The 22,737-nt window shown below is 37.7% G+C and overlaps 1 protein-coding gene across 12 annotated transcripts in view; it reads right to left on the bottom strand.

Moving 5' to 3' along the window:
• Window positions 1-22,737, bottom strand: part of LOC115223011 (annexin A7) — a 163,198-nt gene that overhangs the window by 122,747 nt on the left and 17,714 nt on the right. For 11 of the 12 annotated variants that reach the window (XM_029793435.2, XM_036511867.1, XM_036511870.1 and 8 more), the window contains exon 2: window positions 6,385-6,534. The exons of the other annotated variant lie outside the window; for it this stretch is intronic. In XM_029793435.2, the coding sequence (XP_029649295.1) occupies window positions 6,385-6,519 (135 nt within the window). In that variant the 5' untranslated portion in view covers window positions 6,520-6,534. The remainder of the gene's footprint in view (window positions 1-6,384; window positions 6,535-22,737) is intronic. 12 annotated transcript variants of the gene reach the window in all.

The raw sequence follows: 22,737 nt of genomic DNA, 5'->3' as shown, positions 1-22,737 counted from the left end.
TATACTCATCATTGCTAGGCCATCTACCAATGAGCTCCACCTATCATTTCTTGAACTTAAAGCTTTCTGCTAGATCACACCACTACAGCAACAGAGACACAGCCCTCTCCGCTTTACTCAATTAACTTTGATGTACCCTTAAAGTTCAAGTATGCCCTTTTTACACTTATTTTACATTAATGACTGCTTACCATTACATCATTTACAAATGAAATAACTCGTTATTCCTCGTTTTAAATTTTCCATCAAGCATCATCCACATGCAATCTATGCACCTTGCATCCAACATGCACTGCTTCCATAAAGAAGGACCTCAAAAACATTTTCAGCAATTTAGTTTCTGCAACAGCACACAAGCAATAATCACTGCTTATTCTAAAGAAATAAATTTGTGCCGAACCTCCCTTGTCCTAGACAAGCAATTAAAGCTCCCAAATTGCTAGACCACATAAACTCTCGTAATCCTTTCTGGTAACATCATGTACACAGCAAACCACAATTTGCATCTCAAAAACTAACCTTCTCCTGCATTTTCAAAGAGGAAGAAAGATCTATAATAGAGTATGTTACCCACATCTGGGATGGTGCTGGTGACATACAATATTTGAGCATGCATCTCAGTGTAAGTCATCCAATGGAATGGCCAAATCTTACTCACTGACACAAAAAGCTCACTCACATTACAGACACGCCCCTTCACTCTGCTTAATGCAGTACCACTATAATTTGTAAATATATAATTTGAAAATATAGTACCACTATAATTATTTATAATATAGTACCACTATAATCATTTATAATATAGTACCACTATAATTATTTATAATATAGTACCACTATAATCATTTATAATATAGTACCACTATAATTATTTATAATATAGTACCACTATAATTTGTAAATATAGTACCACTATAATCATTTATAATATAGTACCACTATAATTATTTATAATATAGTACCACTATAATCATTTATAATATAGTACCACTATAATTATTTATAATATAGTACCACTATAATCATTTATAATATAGTACCACTATAATTATTTATAATATAGTACCACTATAATTATTTATAATATAGTACCACTATAATTTGTAAATATAGTACCACTATAATCATTTATAATATAGTACCACTATAATTATTTATAATATAGTACCACTATAATCATTTATAATATAGTACCACTATAATCATTTATAATATAGTACCACTATAATCATTTATAATATATTACCACTATAATTATTTATAATATAGTACCACTATAATTTGTAAATATAGTACCACTATAATCATTTATAATATAGTACCACTATAATTTGTAAATATATAATTTGTAAATATAGTACCACTATAATTTGTAAATATAGTACCCCTATAATTATTTATAATATAGTACCACTATAATTTGTAAATATATAATTTGAAAATATAGTACCACTATAATTTGTAAATATAGTACCACTATAATCATTTATAATATAGTACCACTATAATTTGTAAATATATAATTTGAAAATATAGTACCACTATAATTTGTAAATATAGTACCACTATAATTATTTATAATATAGTACCACTATAATTATTTATAATATAGTACCACTATAATTTGTAAATATAGTACCACTATAATCATTTATAATATAGTACCACTATAATTGTAAATATAGTACCACTATAATTGTAAATATAGTACCACTATAATTTGTAAATATAGTACCACTATAATCATTTATAATATAGTACCACTATAATTTGTAAATATATAATTTGAAAATATAGTACCACTATAATTTGTAAATATAGTACCACTATAATTATTTATAATATAGTACCACTATAATTATTTATAATATAGTACCACTATAATTTGTAAATATAGTACCACTATAATTATTTATAATATAGTACCACTATAATTTGTAAATATAGTACCACTATAATTATTTATAATATAGTACCACTATAATTTGTAAATATAGTACCACTATAATAGGTTCTGATTCTCTGGACTAGATAGTTGCATACCAATAATGTATACTACATCCATCTCTGCTACATCATCATAACCCATACAGTTTTGCCCCTCCCAGGCTTGTATAAAGCGCCGTGCCCAAAACCTTCCTCCTCGAATTGTCAACATTGCTGGAATATCCTTTCCACCTCTGTTTTTTTCTGTAAATCAATCATATTAATCTCACCAGTCTCTGAAGACTTGTGAAGGCCAGGGACACCATTCCTTAAATCATAAAAAAATGTTCATTGAACAAAACTGGCAAAGAAAATACTTAAATATGAACAAAAGAAAAAAATAAAATTACCTTAAAAAAATTACTTTTTAAGTCAAACAAAATGGCTACAAAACTACGAAGCTAAACCTTTGCCCAGATAATCACGGGTTTAAATATTAACTCAACTGGTATATATTGCTCCCAAAGAAGTCATCTGTCACTTTGCTTCACAGCAAGTAGGCACCATTCCTATTTAACATTTGGTAATTAGATGAAACTAAATTGTAAAATTTTATTGCTTCAAATTAAAAATTCTAGTTGCACCTATTATTAATTAAAATTATATAATTAACAAACAAAATTAAAAATTTAATATCAGCATTTCTAACGATCTCAAATTTGATTACTTATTTCGTTTGATTATCTTACCTATTATCATTCAGATCAGGACCTTGAACATGGAATCATGTTCAATACAGATTTTTTTATAATTGTATATTTTTCATCCACTATTGTTATTTAAAGATGTCAGTATGTTAAAGCCGATTCCAGTCAAAAAATACCTATTTCTTTACTACCCACAAGGGGCTAAACACAGAGAGGACAAACAAGGACAGACAAACAGATTAAGTTGATTACATCGACCCCAGTGTGAAACTGGTACTTATTTAATTGACCCCGAAAGGATGAAAGGCAAAGTCGACCTCGGCAAAATTTGAACTCAGAACATAGCAGCAGACGAAATACCTATTTCTTTACTACCCACAAGGGGCTAAACACAGAGGGGACAAACAAGAACAGACAAACAGATTAAGTCGATTACATCGACCCCAGTGCGAAACTGGTACTTATTTAATCAACCCCGAAAGGATGAAAGGCAAAGTCGACCTCGGCGGAATTTGAACTCAGAACGTAGCGGCAGACGAAATACTATTTCTTTACTACCCACAAGGGGCTAAACGCAGAGGGGAAAAACAAGGACAGACAAACAGATTAAGTCGATTATATCGACCCCAGTGCGTAACTGGTACTTAATTTATCGACCCCGAAAGGATGAAAGGCAAAGTCGACCTCGGTGGAATTTGAACTCAGAACATAGTGGCAGACGAAATACTGCTAAGCATTTCACCCAGTGTGCTAACGTCTCTGCCAGCTCGCCGCCTTGTCAAAAATACCATTCCATGTAAGCTTTCATGTATGAAGTTTTGTCTCTAAATAATTTGAGTCTAGCACAACGGGTTGCTCTTTGCTCTTTTGCTTGTTTCAGTCATTTGACTGCGGCCATGCTGGAGCACTGCCTTTAGTCGAGCAAATCGACCCCAGGACTTATTCTTTGTAAGCCTAGTACTTTGTAAGCCTAGTACAATGCTAGGGGGACGAACACAGACACACAAACACACACACACACACACATATATATATATATATATATATATATATATATATACGACAGGCTTCTTTCAGTTTCCGTCTACCAAATCCACTCACAAGGCTTTGGTCAGCCCGAAGCTGTAGTAAAAGGCCCTTGCCCAAGATGCCACGCAGTGGGACTGAACCCGGAACCATGTGGTTGGTAAGCAAGCTACTTACCACACAGCCACTCCTTTGACAAAAAAAAATCAATAAAATCTAACAGTAAACTGAGGAAACTAATGAGGATTTGTATTGGCAAACATTAACGCAAAAAGTTTTGTTTGAACATTTTGCAGACATATTTGGAGCTATCTGGACCTAGATCGTTCTTAGCTTAGAAACTTTGCTATAGATGAAATGTCAATATTATGGTGAAGGCACATAGCTTAGTGGTTAAGGTATTCGATTCACAATCATAAGGTCCTGAGTTCAATTCCTAGTGGTGCACTCTGTCCTTGTTCCAGTCATCTCAGTTGGCAAAAGTAGTATCTAAAACCAAGCAAAGATGTTCACTCCAATAAAATAGTTTTGACAATGTAGGTTGGGATGGAAATGGAAATCACTCAGACCTTGTCAAGTGATTAGGCTATGCTTTGCTGAAGAGGTCTAAGAAGACCGAAACATACATGTTGTTTTCACCAGTTTTAAAGACTGGATCCTCTTCAATCTGCATTGTTTATATTGTCTAAACAATTTGAGCGCCTGATCTTTATCGGACTTATTTCCTTTGTTTGTTACTTTAAGTTTTAAACAAACCTTAGAGGAAGTTTTTGTCTACTAACTGTTTGGATAATCTTAGTTGATCAAAATTTTTCAAATTGCTGTTTCACAGTGTGGTCCTGTATGTGAAAACCCACATTCTAATCAAAACCTTCTTTGTATTTTAAAGAAATAAATGCATCTGAATATCTGGACCTGGAAACTTCTGGAAAGTTGAGTCAAAGTGGCTCAGTCCCCTGGCTAATGTCCTTTGAAAAGGCATTAATGCTACAACTTCCCAACTTTAAAATATAAAGTTTTGGAACTTCAATCTAACATTACTGCAAAGAGCAAAGAAAAACTGTGAAACACCAGACTAAATCTACTTTTGGCTTCGTTACTTTGTTTTCTTTCAGCCACTTGTCTGTGGCCATGCTGGGGCACCACCTTGGAGGATTTGACCCCAGTATTTTGTTATAAATACTGGGATCTTTTCCTTTTGAATGGCAAATGTCAACAAAATTTCTAGTTAACTAAACACTTTTAAACTTCGTATACTGGTAGAATGTGTTTATAAAACATCATTTTTTCTTGGCTTTATTGAGAAAATTCTATAGTTTGTAAGATATTTCCACTTTAAAATCAAGCATTTCGGCAATTTTAACCAATCTCTGGAGTCCATTTGGGGTGAAAACATTCCGTGCTGTATGAATATGTTCCTTCTTTAAGAAACAGATTGGGTTTATTTACATTTGCGAAGAAAAAAAGATACTCTTCCCCCACCCCTAACTAACCCTAACCCTAAAATAGATTGAAATGCAATAGATCGATACTAGGGTTATAATTATGGGTGACAATTTCATATGATACCGCTACGGAAAATGGGATTTTTTTCTAGCGGTGTCAAATGAAAATGTCACTCATAATTATAACCCTAGTATCGATCTATTGCATTTCAATCTGTTTTAGGGTTAGGGTTAGTTAGAGTTAGGTTTAGGGGTTGGGGAAGGGTATCTTTTTTTCTTCGCAAATGTAAATAAACCCAATCTGTTTCTTAACGGAGGGACATATTCATACAGCACGGAATGTTTTCACCCCAAATGGACTCCAGAGATTGATTAAAATTGCCGAAATGCTTGATTTTAAAGTGGAAATATCTTACAAACAATAGAATTTTCTCAATAAAGCCAAGAAAAAATGATGTTTTATAAACACATTCTACCAGTATACGAAGTTTAAAAGTGTTTAGTTAGCTAGAAATTATGTTGAAAACTGCTGTTCAAAAGGAAAAGATCCAAAGCCTAGTACTTATTTTATCAGCCATCTTTGTCAAACTGCTAAGTTACAGGGATGTAAACAAACCAATATTGGTTGTCAAGTAGTGGGAGGGAGGATCACAAACACACACATATACAGGGTTGGCCAAAAGTCACCTGACAGTAAATCAAAACAATTTAATTCCAAGATTTATGTTTAACAACTGAACGAATTTTATAAAAACATCTAAATACGAAACATCATGGAAATTGTTCAAACTGAAGTCCTTCTTGAGCGACACATTTTTTCCATTGGAGTCAATACAGAATTACAGAGAGTATTTGTGGAATTTTGATTTACTGTTGGGGCACTTTTGGCCAACCCTGTATATAGAAAAACAAGCTTCTTTCAGTTTCTGTGTACCAAATCCACTCACAAGGCTTTGGTCAGCCTAGGGCTGCAGTAAAAGACACTTGCCTAAGGAGCCACACAATGGAATTGAACCCAGAACCACATGGCTGGGAAGCAAACTTCTTACTGCACAGCCATGCCTGCACTTATATTCTGAATTTAAATATATGAAATTAACTTCACCTTTCGTCCCTCTCCAGGTATCACTAAAATAAATACGACTAATAAACCCTCTCACCTTCCCCGTCCACCTCCTCTTTCTCTCCCCCACTTCTCTCTCTTTCTGAATCAAAATTAATTTACGGTCATCATTATTAAGATTTCGGAATTATCAGTATCAAGTCTATTTGATAATTACTTTTTTTTTCATTTTCTTCCGCATTTTACGCTCATGCTTTGGCAGGTGCTTGAATTCATCATCAGAGCTGCTGCTACTGCTGCTGCTGCTGCTGCTGCTTTTCTTGTGATGTTTCTTGATTTTGTGTGGGTACATAGCAATGGGTTTCACCTGACAAACAGACAGATAAACATCACTGCTCGGGAAAAAGGCTTCAGAAAGTTAGTAGTACACTGTTACATGCTAAGATTAGGTCAACAGTGTATCACTGGCTTAAGACTGCAGTGCTCAGGTAGAAATCGTTTATAGGTCCTGCTAGACTTCAGTTAAGTCTCAAATCATATAAATTATAGATTTGTCAAATACACATCCCCATAGCAGTGCAAAGGCTACCCAAATTAATATTATTAGCAAAAACATAGCATCAGGCCATATTATGGAGTTCCACAAAGCGCATCTTTCAAGGGACCATTTTTATGAACATGTGGTCACTGAAGATGAGCTTTCATCTTCGAGATATTGAAAACGTGAGCAATCGGTCAGCAGTTGACTTTCTGGACAACACAGTGTATTCTGTGCCTAATATATAATCCGAAGCTAGTAAAGCATATAAGTGAATAGAATGAAATATTAGTTCTGAAGTTGCCTGTGTATCAAAAACGAATGGCCAAATAAAATTTGCTGGTTCAAATATAAAAATGGAAATTAAAATTAAAAAATTAAAATGTTGAATTTTATGGTGAAAATATGAAAAGAAAAAGTTTTTAAAAATTCTCATCTGGCTCGGAATATTTTCTACACCTTTACTCAACTTGAGAGTTTGAAATCACAACTGCAGACAAAATAGAAGATTAGAAAACATTATAAACACTTAATCTTCATCACCAAAGCCACTTTTTTTAAAGAAGTGCTTGTTAAGCATCCAATGTGAACAAAAAAAAAACCCCAACCTTCTCCCTTCAAATGTTCACTCTCCATGGACTCAATTACTACCCACTTTTTTTTTTAACACATATACATCTCTCACATATACATACTACAAAATATTCACATACTAACACATCATCTTTCTACACACATGCACACACCCTCCATATTACTCTAACACCTTCAGAAACACACAGCTCCAAAGAGTGTCACTATCACACATACACTTAAATAGAATTTTGCCATTTTACTTGCTAGGTCTGGAGGAAAGAGCAGTGCCCATAGCCTTTGCAGACCCTCAGAAACCACTGAGATTGATGCCATTAATGGTCCATTTAAATAATTCTAAGTTGACACCTGAAGGACAGATATGAGCAGGGAAGAAATTCTGGAGAGCCAATGAACCAATGTTCTGAAAAGAAAGGACTGGGCATTGTGGTAGGCGCAGGGTTTGATAGAAGTGGGCACAAAAAGGACAATGCTTTTGCCATGAGGGATTCGATAACAATGAGGCTCTGAAGTTGAAGCAAGTGGGTTAGGAGTACTTGAGTTGAGGAGATACTAGACCAGCCAGTTCGAAAACAAAGACCATTATAATAACAGCAGAAAAGCAAAAAGAGGTGACAGTATGTTAGTAAGCTAGAAATTGGGGTGTGTCTGTGAGCGAACTTCTAACAAATGGCCTTTCTTGAGGTGGGGTCCAGGATGCCAATGGGTGTAGCAACAGCACCATCCTAAATTGGAGAATGATATTCCATTGTGGCATACTGAAATGTTGCTGAAATATTTTCTGGCCCTTTGGAGTGTAGTCCTTTGCTATGTTAAGGATTTGCTTTTGTCAGGATAAACCCTCAGTGACAAAGAGGCTTTATAATAGAAACAGCTATGAGGGCTCTAGTTGAGTGCCTTTCATGTTTAAAAGGGATGTAGTGCAGTGCTGTTTTCTTGATATGAGAAGTGCCTAAGTACCTTTTCTGTGAGGCAAAAAAAATCCTACATAATTAGCTTAGTTCTATTGAAGAGTTTTCTCAAGATCTCCATTTATGAAATCAGTGCATGTTTGCAGTATGGTGTCTAGGCTGTGTTTGGATGATGATCAGAAAAATTGGGAAGAAACAACAAGTGATGTTGTTAGCATAAGAGTGGGCATTGTTGGATGTGACTATCTGTCTATCTGCTCAGTCGAAGTCGACTCTCGGTCACTCAATGGACCAGTGTCCTCCAGCCAGTTCTATCCTGGGTGACTTCTTTCAGATTGGCTATGGCCATTCCCATGTTACTCTTGATGGTGTCGAGCCAGCGGGTTCTTGGTCAGCCTCTTCCTCACTTGCCACTGACCATTCTGAGCATGATGTCCTTCTCCAGGGATTTTCTCTGCATAATATGACCAAAATATGCCAATCTATGCTTGGTGATCCTAGCTTCTAGCGACATTTTCGGCTTGATCTGCTTAAGAACTTCTCCATTGGAGAGCCTCGCTGTCCATGGAATCTGCAAAAGTCTTCTCCAACACCAAAGCTCAAATGCATTAATTCTCTTCTGGTCAGCTTTCTTTAGTGTCCAGGTCTTGCATCCGTATGTTGCTATTGGGAAGACAATTGCATTCACCAATCTGCATTTAGTAGCGAGTCTGATGTCTACACTCCAGACCCTGCTCATGCTGACCATTGCCTCTCTGCCTAATACTATCCACCACCTTATTTCTGGAGTGCAGTTACCATCTTGATTTATTTTTTTGAATGCAATGTTGGATGTGACAGAAAGATGTGAGTGAAAAAACATCTAAGTCCTGAAGCACACCAGAGCTGAATAGGAGTGGGGCAGAAAGAGCTTCATCAATATTGTCACCACAGACAATATGAGGGTCACAAGGGGTTTGGGAGACAACTTAGAAAATAGGTAAAGAGAGAAGAGAGAGGAAGGAGAGGAAAGAGAGGAAGGAGAGGAAAGAGAGGAAGGAGAGGAAGGAGAGGAAGGGGAGGAAGGAGAGGAAGGAGAGGAAGGAGAGGAAGGAGAGGAAGGAGAGGAAGGGGAGGAAGGGGAGGAAGGAGAGGAAGGAGAGGAAGGAGAGGAAGAGAGGAAGAGAGGAAGGGGAGGAAAGAGAGGGAGGAAGGGGAGGAAAGAGAGGAAGGAAGGGGAGGAAAGAGAGGAAGGGAAGGAAGGAAAAGAGGAGGAAGGAAGGAGAGGAAGGGGAGGAAGGGGATGAAGGAGAGGAAGGAGAGGGAGAGGAAGGGGAGGGAGAGGAAGAGGAGGAAGGAGAAGGGGAGGAAAGAGAGGAAGAGGAGAGGAAGAGCAAAGGTTACAAAGGGTGTGGTGATGTGATGACAATGTGTTGAGAAAGTAATATCCCAAATGTTAACATGAAGGCAGGAGTGGGGGGAGGGGGGGTCAGCATGAAATGAGTGTTTTTTTATAGCTGTTGCTGTAATTCCTTCTCTTGGCTGTTGTGGTCACGGCTGGCACTGGTGATGTTGCCACAGTTGGCATCGGAGTTGTTCAGATTGAGCTGATCTCTAACGAGTCTAATTATTTATTTTGTTATGACTGCTTGTTGTTGCTTCCCCCATTCCCTGTTTGTTTCTGTTTGTGTCCCTTAATATTACTGCCACTGCAACAAGCACCTTTCCCCCAGTTCTTCACAAGATGTATATGAAAATACAGAGATGTGGAAAATGATTCAAAACAGAACACATTCTATCATTCAGGGAGAATGGGTAGGTATTGGGATGCCCCAAAGTCTTTCCATTGGTAAAATACATCAGAAGTAAGTTTTTCCTTTGAGTACCAGGACATGTTATTGGACTGATTGAATATAGAGTATCAGAATATGTGAAAATCCATCTGAATATTACAAAACCTTAGAAAAACACTTATTTGTTCTGGTGAACGGAGTAGAATTGGAAGTGTCTGATTAGTGACAGTGTCTGTAACAGAAAGGAAAATATTAGAATATTCAGGTCTTATCTGAAAGTAAGATATAGAAAGGGTTACAAAAGATTTTTGGTCAATAAATCTTGTATAAAGAAAACGTCTTGGTTTATATGAAGAGATCTCTCCTCTCAGCCAAGAGATCCTAGTCTTGCAGGTTTGTGGGTGCCGTGTCACATAAAAGTACCCGAGATGGTGTAACATTAAAGTACCCATGCCAGTGCCGTGTAAAACCACCCAGCACTCTCTGTAAAGTGGCTGTAGAAAACAGACAAATGAAGCCCAAGCCGTGCTCCAGCTGGCCAACTTCTGTCAAACCCACTAAGCCATGCCAGCATGGAGAACAACTGTTAAATGGTAATGATGATGAATGATATATGAACAAATTCATTTCTATACAGTGCTATACCTACACCAGGGTCCTGCCAGCAAAAATAATAATAACAATAACAAAAAAACAACAATCACAGCAAACATCTAACAACAGTACTCTTAATAACATAAGAAATACCTATATATTTATTCATATTTTGAACGGTACCTACAAGTGTTGAAGAATGAATAATGGCAAATTTAATGAAAGGTGAAAAAGCAATCATGCATGTAAATCTACCAATTACTAGCAAAGCATGGTCCAAATTCTCTTATTTTTCCCAGGTGCAGACACAGTTAGACCATATAAACCTATTTCTTTATTACCCACAAGGGGCTAAACATAGAGGGGACAAACAAGGACAGATATAGGTATTAAGTCGATTACATTGACCCCAGTGCGTAACTGGTACTTAATTTATCGACCCCGAAAGGATGAAAGGCAGAGTCGACCTCGGCGGAATTTGAACTCACAACGTAACGCAGACAAAATACTGCAAAGCATTTCGCCTGGCGTGCTAACGATTCAGACCATATAAACCAACAGCCAAGCAGCTCTACCAGTGACGGCACCTCCACCTTCCACTGAGTTTGAAAACTTTAGGACAGCGACCTTAACATGAGCACAATGAAAGTTAGGGTCTGGTAAAATTGTGGGGATGCTGGAGCAGAGATGAGGTGCTGTATGCAAGATGGAAGGGATCGTTGACAAGAGATAACAGTACAAATTCTTCTAGGTGAGTAATAATGACAAGTATGGAGTAGACATACTGTTAGCTGAAAAATGGTTACAGAAGGTGACTGAAGGGATCAAGATGTGCCATATGATAATTAAGTTTAGACTAATTATAGATACTTCAAAAGAAAGTAGGAGTGGCTGTGTGGTAAGTAGCTTGCTAACCAACCACATGGTCCCGGGTTCAGTCCCACTGAGTGGCATCTTGGGCAAGTGTCTTCTGCTATAGCCTCGGGCCAACCAATACCTTGTGAGTGGATTTGGTAGACGGAAACTGAAAGAAGCCTGTCGTATATATGTATGTGTGTGTTTGTGTGTCTGTGTTTGTCCCCCTAGCATTGCTTGACAACCGATGCTGGTGTGTTTACGTTCCCGTCACTTAGTGGTTCGGCAAAAGAGACCGATAGAATAAGTACTGGGCTTACAAAGAATAAGTCCCGGGGTCGATTTGCTCGACTAAAGGCAGTGCTCCAGCATGACCGCAGTCAAAATGACTGAAACAAGTAAAAGAGTAAAAGAGTATCTCAGCAAAAGCCCCACAGAGAAGACTACCAGAAGAGCAGAAAGACCACTTCTATGAGACCCTTCTGCAGACTACCTCTATGACAACAGTGACCACATTATTATGGCTAGCATCTTCAACAGACATGTCCAATACATTGGACTTCTGTGATATACAGAGAGGATACAGTTAAGGTTCAAGAAATGAGGAGAATATATGGAGAGTTCAGTGATGCAAATGATTTAACAACTTGCAAAACATATCTTAGGAAACCAGTCAAAAACAGTTGGTCACCAACATATTTAGTGTTCCCTAAAGCTTCACAAGGCTCCTGCAGGGGGTGGTGGTGAACCCTGCTGTACTCTTTCACCACAACTTTCTCTCACTCTTTCTTCCTGTTTCTGTTGTACCTGTATTTCAAAGGGCCAGCCTTGTCACACTCTGTGTCACGCTGAATCTCCTTGAGAACTACGTTAAGGGTACACGTGTCTGTGGAGTGCTCAGCCACTTGCACGTTGATTCCACGAGCAAGCTGTTCCGTTGATCGTATCAGCTGGGACCCTCATCGTCGTAACCGATGGAGTGCTCCTATATTTAGTGTTCACACAAGTTGGATAGATTACATTCCATCAGGAAATGGGCAAAAGGCCTACTGTAAATAGAAAAAAATTTCCCTTGTAAAGAATGTGCTATACAACATAGATCAGTGGCTAGTGACTTCTGCATCAGGGCTAGACAGATACAGAAACGAGAGACAGAATGGAAAAGGAAAATCTGAAACTAAAAGATACCGCAGTTTGGAACAGATTTTAAGAAATCCTAATTGATGCATATGAATGCAGGGAGGAAGATTTAGGTACCTATTTCTTTACTACCCACAAGGGGCTAAATACAGAGGGGACAAACAAGGACAGACAAACGGATTAAGTCAATTACATCGACCCCAGTGCATAACTGGTACTTAATTTATTGGCCCCGAAAGGATGAAAGGCAAAGTCGACCTTGGCGGAATTTGAACTCAGAACGTAACGGCAGACGAAATACGACTACGCATTTCGCCCAGCGTGCTAACAATTCTGCCAGCTCGCCACCGATTTAGATACCTGTAACACAGATACTCAGGGTAAGGTAAGATACCTGATTACCACTCCGATAGTTAATCAGGTCTTATAGGAAGGTGTCATAACCAATAACTGGTAAAGAAGTATCATTGTAAAATGCTGCAAAGAGAAAGGAGGTGCTTTAGAGAGAAGCAACTAGAGAGGAATCAAACCATTAGATCAGGTTATGCAAGTCCCAAAGTCACGAAGATGAATAGCATAATTGATCTACGACAGAGTAGACCTAGACGAAATGCAATTTTGTTTTGCCACTGGAAGAGGCCCCACAAATGCAATCTTCTTTTGGAGAAGAAATATTTAGCTAAGAATATACTGCTATTTTTAGCTTTCATTGATTTCAAGAATATATTCGACAGAGTATCATGCTCAGTAATTTGGTGATCACTAAGGAAACTTGGTGTAGATGAATGGCTTGTAAGGTCTGTACAATCTATGTACAAAGATGAAGTGAGTGCCAACAATGATTTCAAGGTTCGGTTGTCAGACCTCATTATCAGAGTTCTACAGGTTAGCTCAAAGGTATTTAAGATTGGTTCCATGAGAATCCCTATATGTTATTGGTCTAGTTCTCATAGCTGAATTTGTAAGGGAATTTTGCAGAAAATTACAGCTTTGGCAGCAAAAACCAAAGGTTTTAGTAAGCAGGAATGAAGACAGGACTCTGGTACCTTAAAGGAAATGGCCTTCCTCATTATGCAGAAAAGTAGAGGGATAACCTCCAAATGCTAAAGTCACTTGGAATTGTAATATCACAGGCAGACTAACAGAAAATGCTTCATATGTGAGAGGCGCACCAGAACAATAAGTACTATGAACACACCAAAAACAGTTCCTCTTAAATGACCAAATGGATCACAAAGCAATTGATAGGTTTTGTTGCTTTGAAAGAATAAGAATAGGGTGGAGAAAATTTAGGAGCAACACAGTAACTGCCTCAACACCCAGTCATAATGTTGTAAGAGCTGGGTCAGGCAGCTCCTACCTGGTCGAAAACCATGCTGGGTATCACTCAGCAAGTTATTTTCCTCAAGGAATGCGATTAGTTTCTTTCTGACTATCAGTTCTATGACTTTGCTTATGTGTTTAGTCAGAGAGATAGGCCTGTAGTTTTTGGCATCTGCTCTACTACCCCCTTTATGGATTGGGCATATTATTCCCTCCTTCAGCTTGCTTGGCAGTTTGCCATTTGTAAGAATGCTCTGGAAGAGAATCTTGAGGGGTTTTGCCAGGGCATGCTTACACGCTTTGAGGAGGATGGCTGGGAAACCATCTGGGCCAGCAGTTGAGTTTGTGTCCACTTCATCTATGGCTAGTAGGACATCATCTTCGCTAATGTCAATACATTCTATTGTAACTGCCTCGCTGGTTATAGGTGAGGCGGCAAAGAAGTCCACTGGTTCATTCACTTGTCTGTGTTCCAACGGGGTGGTAAAGACACTTTTGAACTGGTCATTCAGCATCTCACTGATCTTAGTTGGACTGTCTGTGAGGAAGCCATCCTTTTGGAGGAGGGGTCCTATCTTGTAGTGCACTGAGACTGTTTCTTTCGCATAATGAAAGAAGGCCTTTGGGTTTGATTTAATGTTTTTTATAACCCAGGCTTCTTTGTCTGCTTTCTCCTTCACATAGGATTGTTGCAGCCTTTTTTCGATCTCCATCAGTGTTGTTTTTAGGCGGGACGTTTCGCTACTCTTGGGATGTTCGTTGAGATGATTTGCAACCTTCGTCCATCGTCTCATGAGGATCTTCCTGTCTCTTGGAATTTTGCTCCTATTTGTTTTGGCCTTGTGCTCTGGGACATATTTCTGGCGTATGGCTTGCACAGAAGACATGAAACATTCTAGTTTCATGTCAATGTCTGGTGTGGAGAGACATTCCGGCCAGTCCTCTCTGAGGATCTCTTTTTGGATCTATTTCCAATCTGCTTTGTGGAAGTTCAGATTGGAGAGATTTTGGGTGCTTCCTTTAGGCTGTATGTCTCTGGTTACTTTTGGCCCAAACATAGACAGCTCTATTATGTTGTGATCCGAAACTGATGTCGGTGTCACTTTCACATCATGAATGATGTCCATATTGTTCGTGAAGCAGAGATCCAGAATGTTATTCGCCCTAGTTGGCTTGAGTACAACTTGCTCCATGAATAAGGCATTGGTGAGGTTGAGCAGGGACTCCACCTGTACTTGCTTGCAGTGATTCATTCCTGAGAGTATGTGACATTCGGGCCATTTGACGTTGGGGAAGTTGAAATCACCCATAAGAAGTATCGTCACGTGGTGTTCCAGATTCATGAGTATTTCTTTAATTCTTGTAAGGCAATCTTCAAACTTGCCTATGTGATTTGGGGCATCCGGTGGGCAATATGTATTGCATATGACTATATTATGTTGTCTTATGTATACAATTAAAGAGTCACATACCGAATTTGAGTATGTCAGTAAGACCTGGGGTCTAAGGTCGTCACGGATGTATACAGCAACACCACCATGGCTCCTTTTCCTTCTGTCTGTTCACAGTATGGCATAGTTTCGTACGTGTACTTCTGTGTCCTCTATATCAGGGCTGAGGTGAGTTTCCATGAGTGCTATGCATAGGGCTTCATTGCATGTATATACATATACACATATATGTATATATATATATATATATATGTATATACATATACATATATATATATGTAAATATATGTATATACATATATCTAGATATGTAAATACATATATATATATCTAAATATATGTATATACATATATCAAGATATGTAAATACATATATATATATGTAAATATATATGTATATACATATATGTATATACATATGTAAATATATATATATATATATGTAAGTACATATATATACTTTGATACTTTGATAGGTTTCGGCCATTATTGGCCCAGGCCATGTCTAACTTAATAGCACCACCTGGTGAAGTCTTTCAAGTCAGAATTTGGGCACTATGGCCCACTCAAGTAGAGAGTTATTGTTTACAGAGACATATCCGGGTGTAGGGGGTTTATCCGGGATTTCTTGAAGGAATCTGTCCAAAGACTTCTTGAACCCTATAGGGTCAGTTTCTGTTTTAATGTGTTTTGGTGTAATGTTAAAGAGGGCGGGGCCAATTGAGGTGAAATAATTGTGCCGTATTGTTGTTATGAGATGAGAGTGCGATTTTTGTTTTGGGCGGATGGCACGGGGCCCAAGCCTTCGATGTACCTTAAAGGTGATGCCAACATCATTTGGGCAATGCTGATGGAATATTTTCCACATCATGCAGATGATGTAGCGCTCACGACGACGTTGGAGAGAATAGAGTTTTAGCTTTTCTAGTCGACCCCAATAGTCGAGGCCTGTCATGCCATCTATCTTTTTTGTGATTGCCCTTTGAGGTGCTTCAACTTTTATGATACCTTGTATTGTGTGGGGAGACTACAGTGGACAACAGTATTCAAGGTGGGGTCGGGCAAAAGTGGAGAAGAGAAGGATAATGGTGTGGATATCTCTCGACTGGAAAGTTCTGAGAATCCAGGAACACATTCTGCGGGCCATGTCAACTTTGGTGTTATATGAGTGGCCCAGCTTATGTTGTTGTCCACAATTACTCCCAGGTCTCTGATGTTGTTGGACGCCGCGAGAGTTTCACCTGAAGGAAGGGAGTATGGGAGTTTCAGGGCATCCTCTTTTCCAAAGTGGATTAGCTCAAATTTATCCTCATTCAGCAGCATATTGTTTTTTTCTGCCCATTGGATAACAGCCAGTAGATCTGACTGAAGGCATGTCCGGTCACTCGCCTCATTTATGACCTTCTGTAGCTTGGAGTGATCTGCAAAGATTTTTATGTTGCTGTGCTTGATGATGTCATTAATGTCATTAATGTAAATGATGAAAAGAAGTGGGCCCAGCACAGTGCCTTGCGGAACGCCACTACTGACTTTGGCTGGGCTTGATTTTACCCCTTCAACTACAACATGTTGAGATCTGTCTGTCAGGAAACACTTGATCCATTTCAGTAACTTTCCAGAGACACCAATGTTGGATAGTTTTTTCAATAGGATCTTGTGATCGACCCTGTCGAAGGCCTTACTGAAATCAAGGTAGATGACATCGGTGTTGGAGCCCTCTCCCAAAGCTCTCAAAATGTCCTCAAAGTGATGCAGGAGCTGCGTTAGACAGTCCCTTCCATTACGGAACCCATGTTGGTTGGAGATTAGCCGTCTGTTGCTTTCCAGAAATTGGGTTATTCGAGATCTCACCACCCTCTCAAATACCTTGATGATATGAGAGGTGAGTGAGATCGGACGGTAATTCACTGCAAGGGACTTGTTTCCCTTTTTGAAAACTGGGACAACAGACTGGGACAGAAGGTTTTTTGGAATATAGCCAGCATCCAGTGAGTTTCTCCACAGATTAGCAAGGGGAGATGCAAGTGGTGTCGACACACCTTCAGGACACAAGCAGGGAACCTATCGGGGCCTACTGCTGAATTGTGTTTTATTTCGTTTATCGCCGCTAAGACATCAGGGGCACTAAACGTTATGTCCGATATAGTGTGTTGGGGGTTGACATCACTGATACAGCCCAGATCGGCCATATCAGGATTGCTGAAAACAGAGCAGTATTGTTTCTGCAGTATCTCGGCCATGGATTGGCATTATCTTGGAGAGTGCCAGTTTCGTCAATTAGAGGGCCTACAGTGGAGACAGTGACCCTGCGTTTCCTCGCAAATGAAAAGAACACTTTGGGGTTGAGTTTGTTTGATTTTTTCAATGGCCCACTTCTCCTCAGCTGATCTTTGGTTATTGATGAGGGTCTTCATGCATTGCTGGAGGTTATATTTTTTGGATTCAAGCAGTGCGATAGCCGTCGAATGTGTGTGTTGCTGTTGGCAGTACTTTAGTTTGTTAATTTTTTTGTTTGTTCTTTTTATTTTTCTGATAATGGTTTTTCTATTTTGGGGGATTCTGCACTTTTTGTTCACAGGTCTTGGTGGGGAGTGTTTTGCACATATGTCTGTGATGGTGTCTACAAAGATCTGCCAAGATGTTTTATGGTTGGTGGAGATGTGTGTATGTGTAAAGGACCAGTCAACATGTGATAGCTCATTCCTGATTGCATCCCAGTTGGCATTATGGAGATCCATGTTGTCAAATGGGTGGGCTGGAGGAAGGTCACTAGGATTAGCTTTCGGCTGGTGGAATTTCTTGTTACAGAGAACCATGTCATGGTCTGAAAGAAGGGTTTTTTCCACTGTAACGTTATGTATAGTGTTAGTGTGGTTACATATGTAAATATATATGTATATACATATATATATGTATATACACATAAATATATATGTATATACATATGTAAATATATATATGTATATATATATGTATATACATATATGTATATATATATATGTATATACATGTATATACATATATGTATATATATATGTATATACATATATGTATATACATATGTATATACATATATGTATATACATATGTATATGTATATACATATATGTATATACATATACATAGATGTATATACATATATATATATATATATGTATATATATGTATATATATAGGCGCAGGAGTGGCTGTGTGGTAAGTAGCTTGCTAACCAACCACATGGTTCCGGGTTCAGTCCCACTGCGTGGCATCTTGGGCAAGTGTCTTCTGCTATAGCCCCGGGCCGACCAATGCCTTGTGAGTGGATTTGGTAGACGGAAACTGTGTTTGTTTGTGTGTCTGTGTTTGTTCCCCTAGCATTGCTTGACAACCGATGCTGGTGTGTTTACGTCCCCGTCACTTAGCGGTTCGGCAAAAAAGAGACCGATGAATAATACTGGCTTACAAAGAATAAGTCGGGGGTCGAGTTGCTCGATAAAGGCGGTGCTCCAGCATGGCCGCAGTCAAATGACTGAAACAAGTAAAAGAGAAAGAGAAAGAGATATGTATATGTATATACATATATATACATATATATATATAGTATATACATATATATACATATATGTATATGTATATACATATATATACATATATGTATATACATATATATATATATATATATATATGTATATACATATATACATATAGTATATGTATATACATATATATATATATGTATATATAGTATATACATATATATATATATTGTATGTATATACATATATATATATATGTATATGTATATACATATATATATATATATGTATATACATATATATATATATGTATATACATATATATATATATATATATATATATGTATATACATATATATATATATATGTAATACATATATATATATATATATAGATATATATGTATATACATATATATATTATATATAGTATATACATATATATAGTATTATATATATGTATACATATATATATGTAGATACATATATGTATAATATATGTATATACATATATATATATATATATGTATATACATATATGTATATACATATATATATATATATGTATATCATATATATATATATATGTAATATATACATATATAATATATATAGTATAATATATACTATGATATTATATGTATATATATATATAAGATATATATACAATATATATATATATAATATACATATATATATATATATATACATACTATATATATATATACATACATATTTACATATGTATATACATATATATACATATGTAATACATATATATATACATATATATATATATGTATATATACATATATTATATATATGTATATACATATATCTATATGTATATACATATATTATACATATATATAATATATATATATATGTATATAATATATATATAATATGTATATACATATATATACATATGTAATACATATATATACATATGTAATATACATATATATACATATGTATAGACATATTATAACATATGTATATATATATAATAGATATATATATATACTTTATTTTAAGCAGCAGAAAATTCAACAAAATCTGTTATCTGAGTTTCTCGTTGCCGTTCACAGACAGTTGCCGTTCATCAGACAGTTTTTGCTAGCAAAAACTGTCTGATGAACGGCAACGAGAAACTCAGAGTAACAGATTTTGTTGAATTTTCTGCTGCTTTAAATAAAGCATATTACTCTACCACTGTATTTGAGTTCTCTTTTCCACCTTGTTTCACATTATGTGTTACTCCGGTAATAGATATATATGTATATACATACATATATTATGTATATAATGTATATACATATATACATGTATGTATACATCAAGATGTAGGACAAGATTCTGTGATAGCCTGGGCTTCCGAGGCCCACAGCTCTTCAATCTCCTCCCGAAGAACCTGAGAGACCTGCATGGGGTGGATACAGGTCTTTAAAATGAAGCTGGATCTCTTCCGTCAGGTGTCCAGATGAACCAACTTCACGCAGGAGGCAGATGAGGGCAGCTGCATCGAACTCTCTCATGCACCAAATAGCAGTTGCTAGAAAGCCTTCATGAAGTGAAACCAAGTAGCAACACAAATGGCGGTGCCCCAGCATGGCCACAGCTCATAAGCTGAAACTAGAATCAATCAATCATATATATATATATGTATATATGTATATACATATATGTATATATGTATATACTATATATGTACATACATATACTATATGTATATATGTATATACATATATATATATATATGTATATATGTATATATATGTATATACATATATATATATGTATATATATGTATATACATATATATGATGATTTTGATTTTTCCAGTTTCAGCTAATGAGCTGTGGCCATGCTGGGGCACCACCATTTGGTTTGCTACACGATTTTACCTCACGGATGCTTTTTAGCAAACGCCATCTGATGCATGAGAGAGTTCGATGCAGCTGCCCTCATCTGCACCTCCTGCCGTGAAGTTGGTTCATCCGGGACACCTGACAGGAAGAGATCCAGTCCAACTTTAAAGACATCCGCATCTACACATGCAGGTCCTCAGGTTCTTCGGGAGGATATTGAAGAGCTGTGGGCCTCTGAAGCCCAGGCTATCACAATATCTTGTCCTACATCTTGATGGCAAATTTGGAGTCCTTGGTACTACGCAGTGGCGTCCGGTTCTGGCATTTGTGTGACTCTCGATGCCAAGTCTGGGACAAGTCTTCCAGGATCTTCCAGATATATATTATGGCATATCTTTCTCGCCTATGCTCCAGGGAATAGAGCTTTAATCTCTTGAGTCTTTCCCAGTAGCTCATATGCTGCACAGAGGCTATCTTCTCGTGTAGCTTCGTTGGATCGCCTCAAGTTTGTGATCAACTTGACACTGGCTGGTGACCATAGCTGAGAGCAATAGTCAAAGTGGCTTAGGGCAAGTGTCTTCCAGAGGACCATCATGGTTTCTTGTTCTCTTGTTCTAAAGGTTCTAAGAATCCATCCAGCCAGCCGTCTACATTTCATTGCCAGTTTAGCAACATGTACATGAAAGGTCGCGTCATCACTCATGTGAATACCCAGGTCACGCACTGATTGTGCCTCTGGGATTGCAATCCCTCCGGGTCCAGTGTGTTCATTGGGTATTGCATTTAGTTTTGCATGCTGATAGCATAAAGCTTGAAACTTTTCAGCATTGAACTGCATGCTATTCTTTTCAGCCCACTTGTATATTTTGTCCAGCTCACATTGCAGGTGCTTAGTGTCCTCAGGGTTCTGTATTGCCTGTGAAACTTTTGTATCATCTGCATAACTTGTGATCGTAGCTCTCAGCGTGGCTGAGGGCATGTCTGAGAGGGCCATTATGAACAGTAGTGGTCCCAAAACAGTGCCCTGCGGAACACCGCTCATTATTTGCGTGTTAATGGAAGTGGCCCCATTGGCTGTTACCACCTGACTTCTATTCTTCAGAAAGTCATGAAGCCATTCTCCCAATTTTCCAACTATGCCAAGATCGCGCAGTTTGTGACATATCATTCCGTGATCGACTTTATCAAAGGCCTTTGCAAAGTCGAGATATATGACTTCCACATTTGAGTGGTTGAGCAGTTGTTTCAGCACCCAGTCATAGTGTTGTAGGAGCTGAGTTAAGCGCTTCTTCCTGGTCGGAAACCATGTTGGTGTCAGACAGCAAGTCATTTTCTTCAAGGAAGGTGATTAGTTTCCTCCTGACTATTCGTTCCATGACCTTGCTGATGTGTGAGGTGAGAGAGATAGGTCTGTAGTTCTTGGCCTCCGCTCTGCTACCTCCTTTATGAATAGGGCATATTTTACCTTCCTTCAGTTTTCTTGGAAGTTTGCCAGCTGCAAGGAAGCTCTGAAAGAGGAACTGCAGTGGTCTTGCTAGGACTCTCTTACATACTTTTAGGAGGATTGCCGGAATCCATCGGGGCCAATAGCTGAGTCTGTTTTTCATTTCATCTATAGCCTTTATTATATCGTCTTCCTTTATATCGATGTAATTTATCGTCGCCGCCTCTGATTTTATATCTGCAGTGGTAAAGAAGTCAGTTGGATTGGTGATTTGGAAATGCCCAAGGGGTGGAGTGAAAACACTCTTGAAATGCTCATTCAGTATTTCACTTACCACTTACCCTCTTTGGTTTTCTGTGAGTGTGCCATCCTTTTCAAGGAGTGGCCCTATCCTACAGTGTACTTAGCTGTTTCTTTGGCATACCTGTAGAAAGCTCTGGGGTTTGTTTTTATGTTGTCCATAGCCCAGGCTTCTTTGTCTGCTCTTTCCTTTTCATGGAGAGTTGCAGACATTTTTCAATTTCCAACAGTTTTATTTTCAGGCGGGACTCTTCACTGCT

Source organism: Octopus sinensis, linkage group LG21 (assembly GCF_006345805.1).
Source record: "Octopus sinensis linkage group LG21, ASM634580v1, whole genome shotgun sequence".
In the NCBI taxonomy this organism is placed as follows: domain Eukaryota; kingdom Metazoa; phylum Mollusca; class Cephalopoda; order Octopoda; family Octopodidae; genus Octopus; species Octopus sinensis.
This window is presented reverse-complemented; position numbering and strand designations above follow the sequence as displayed.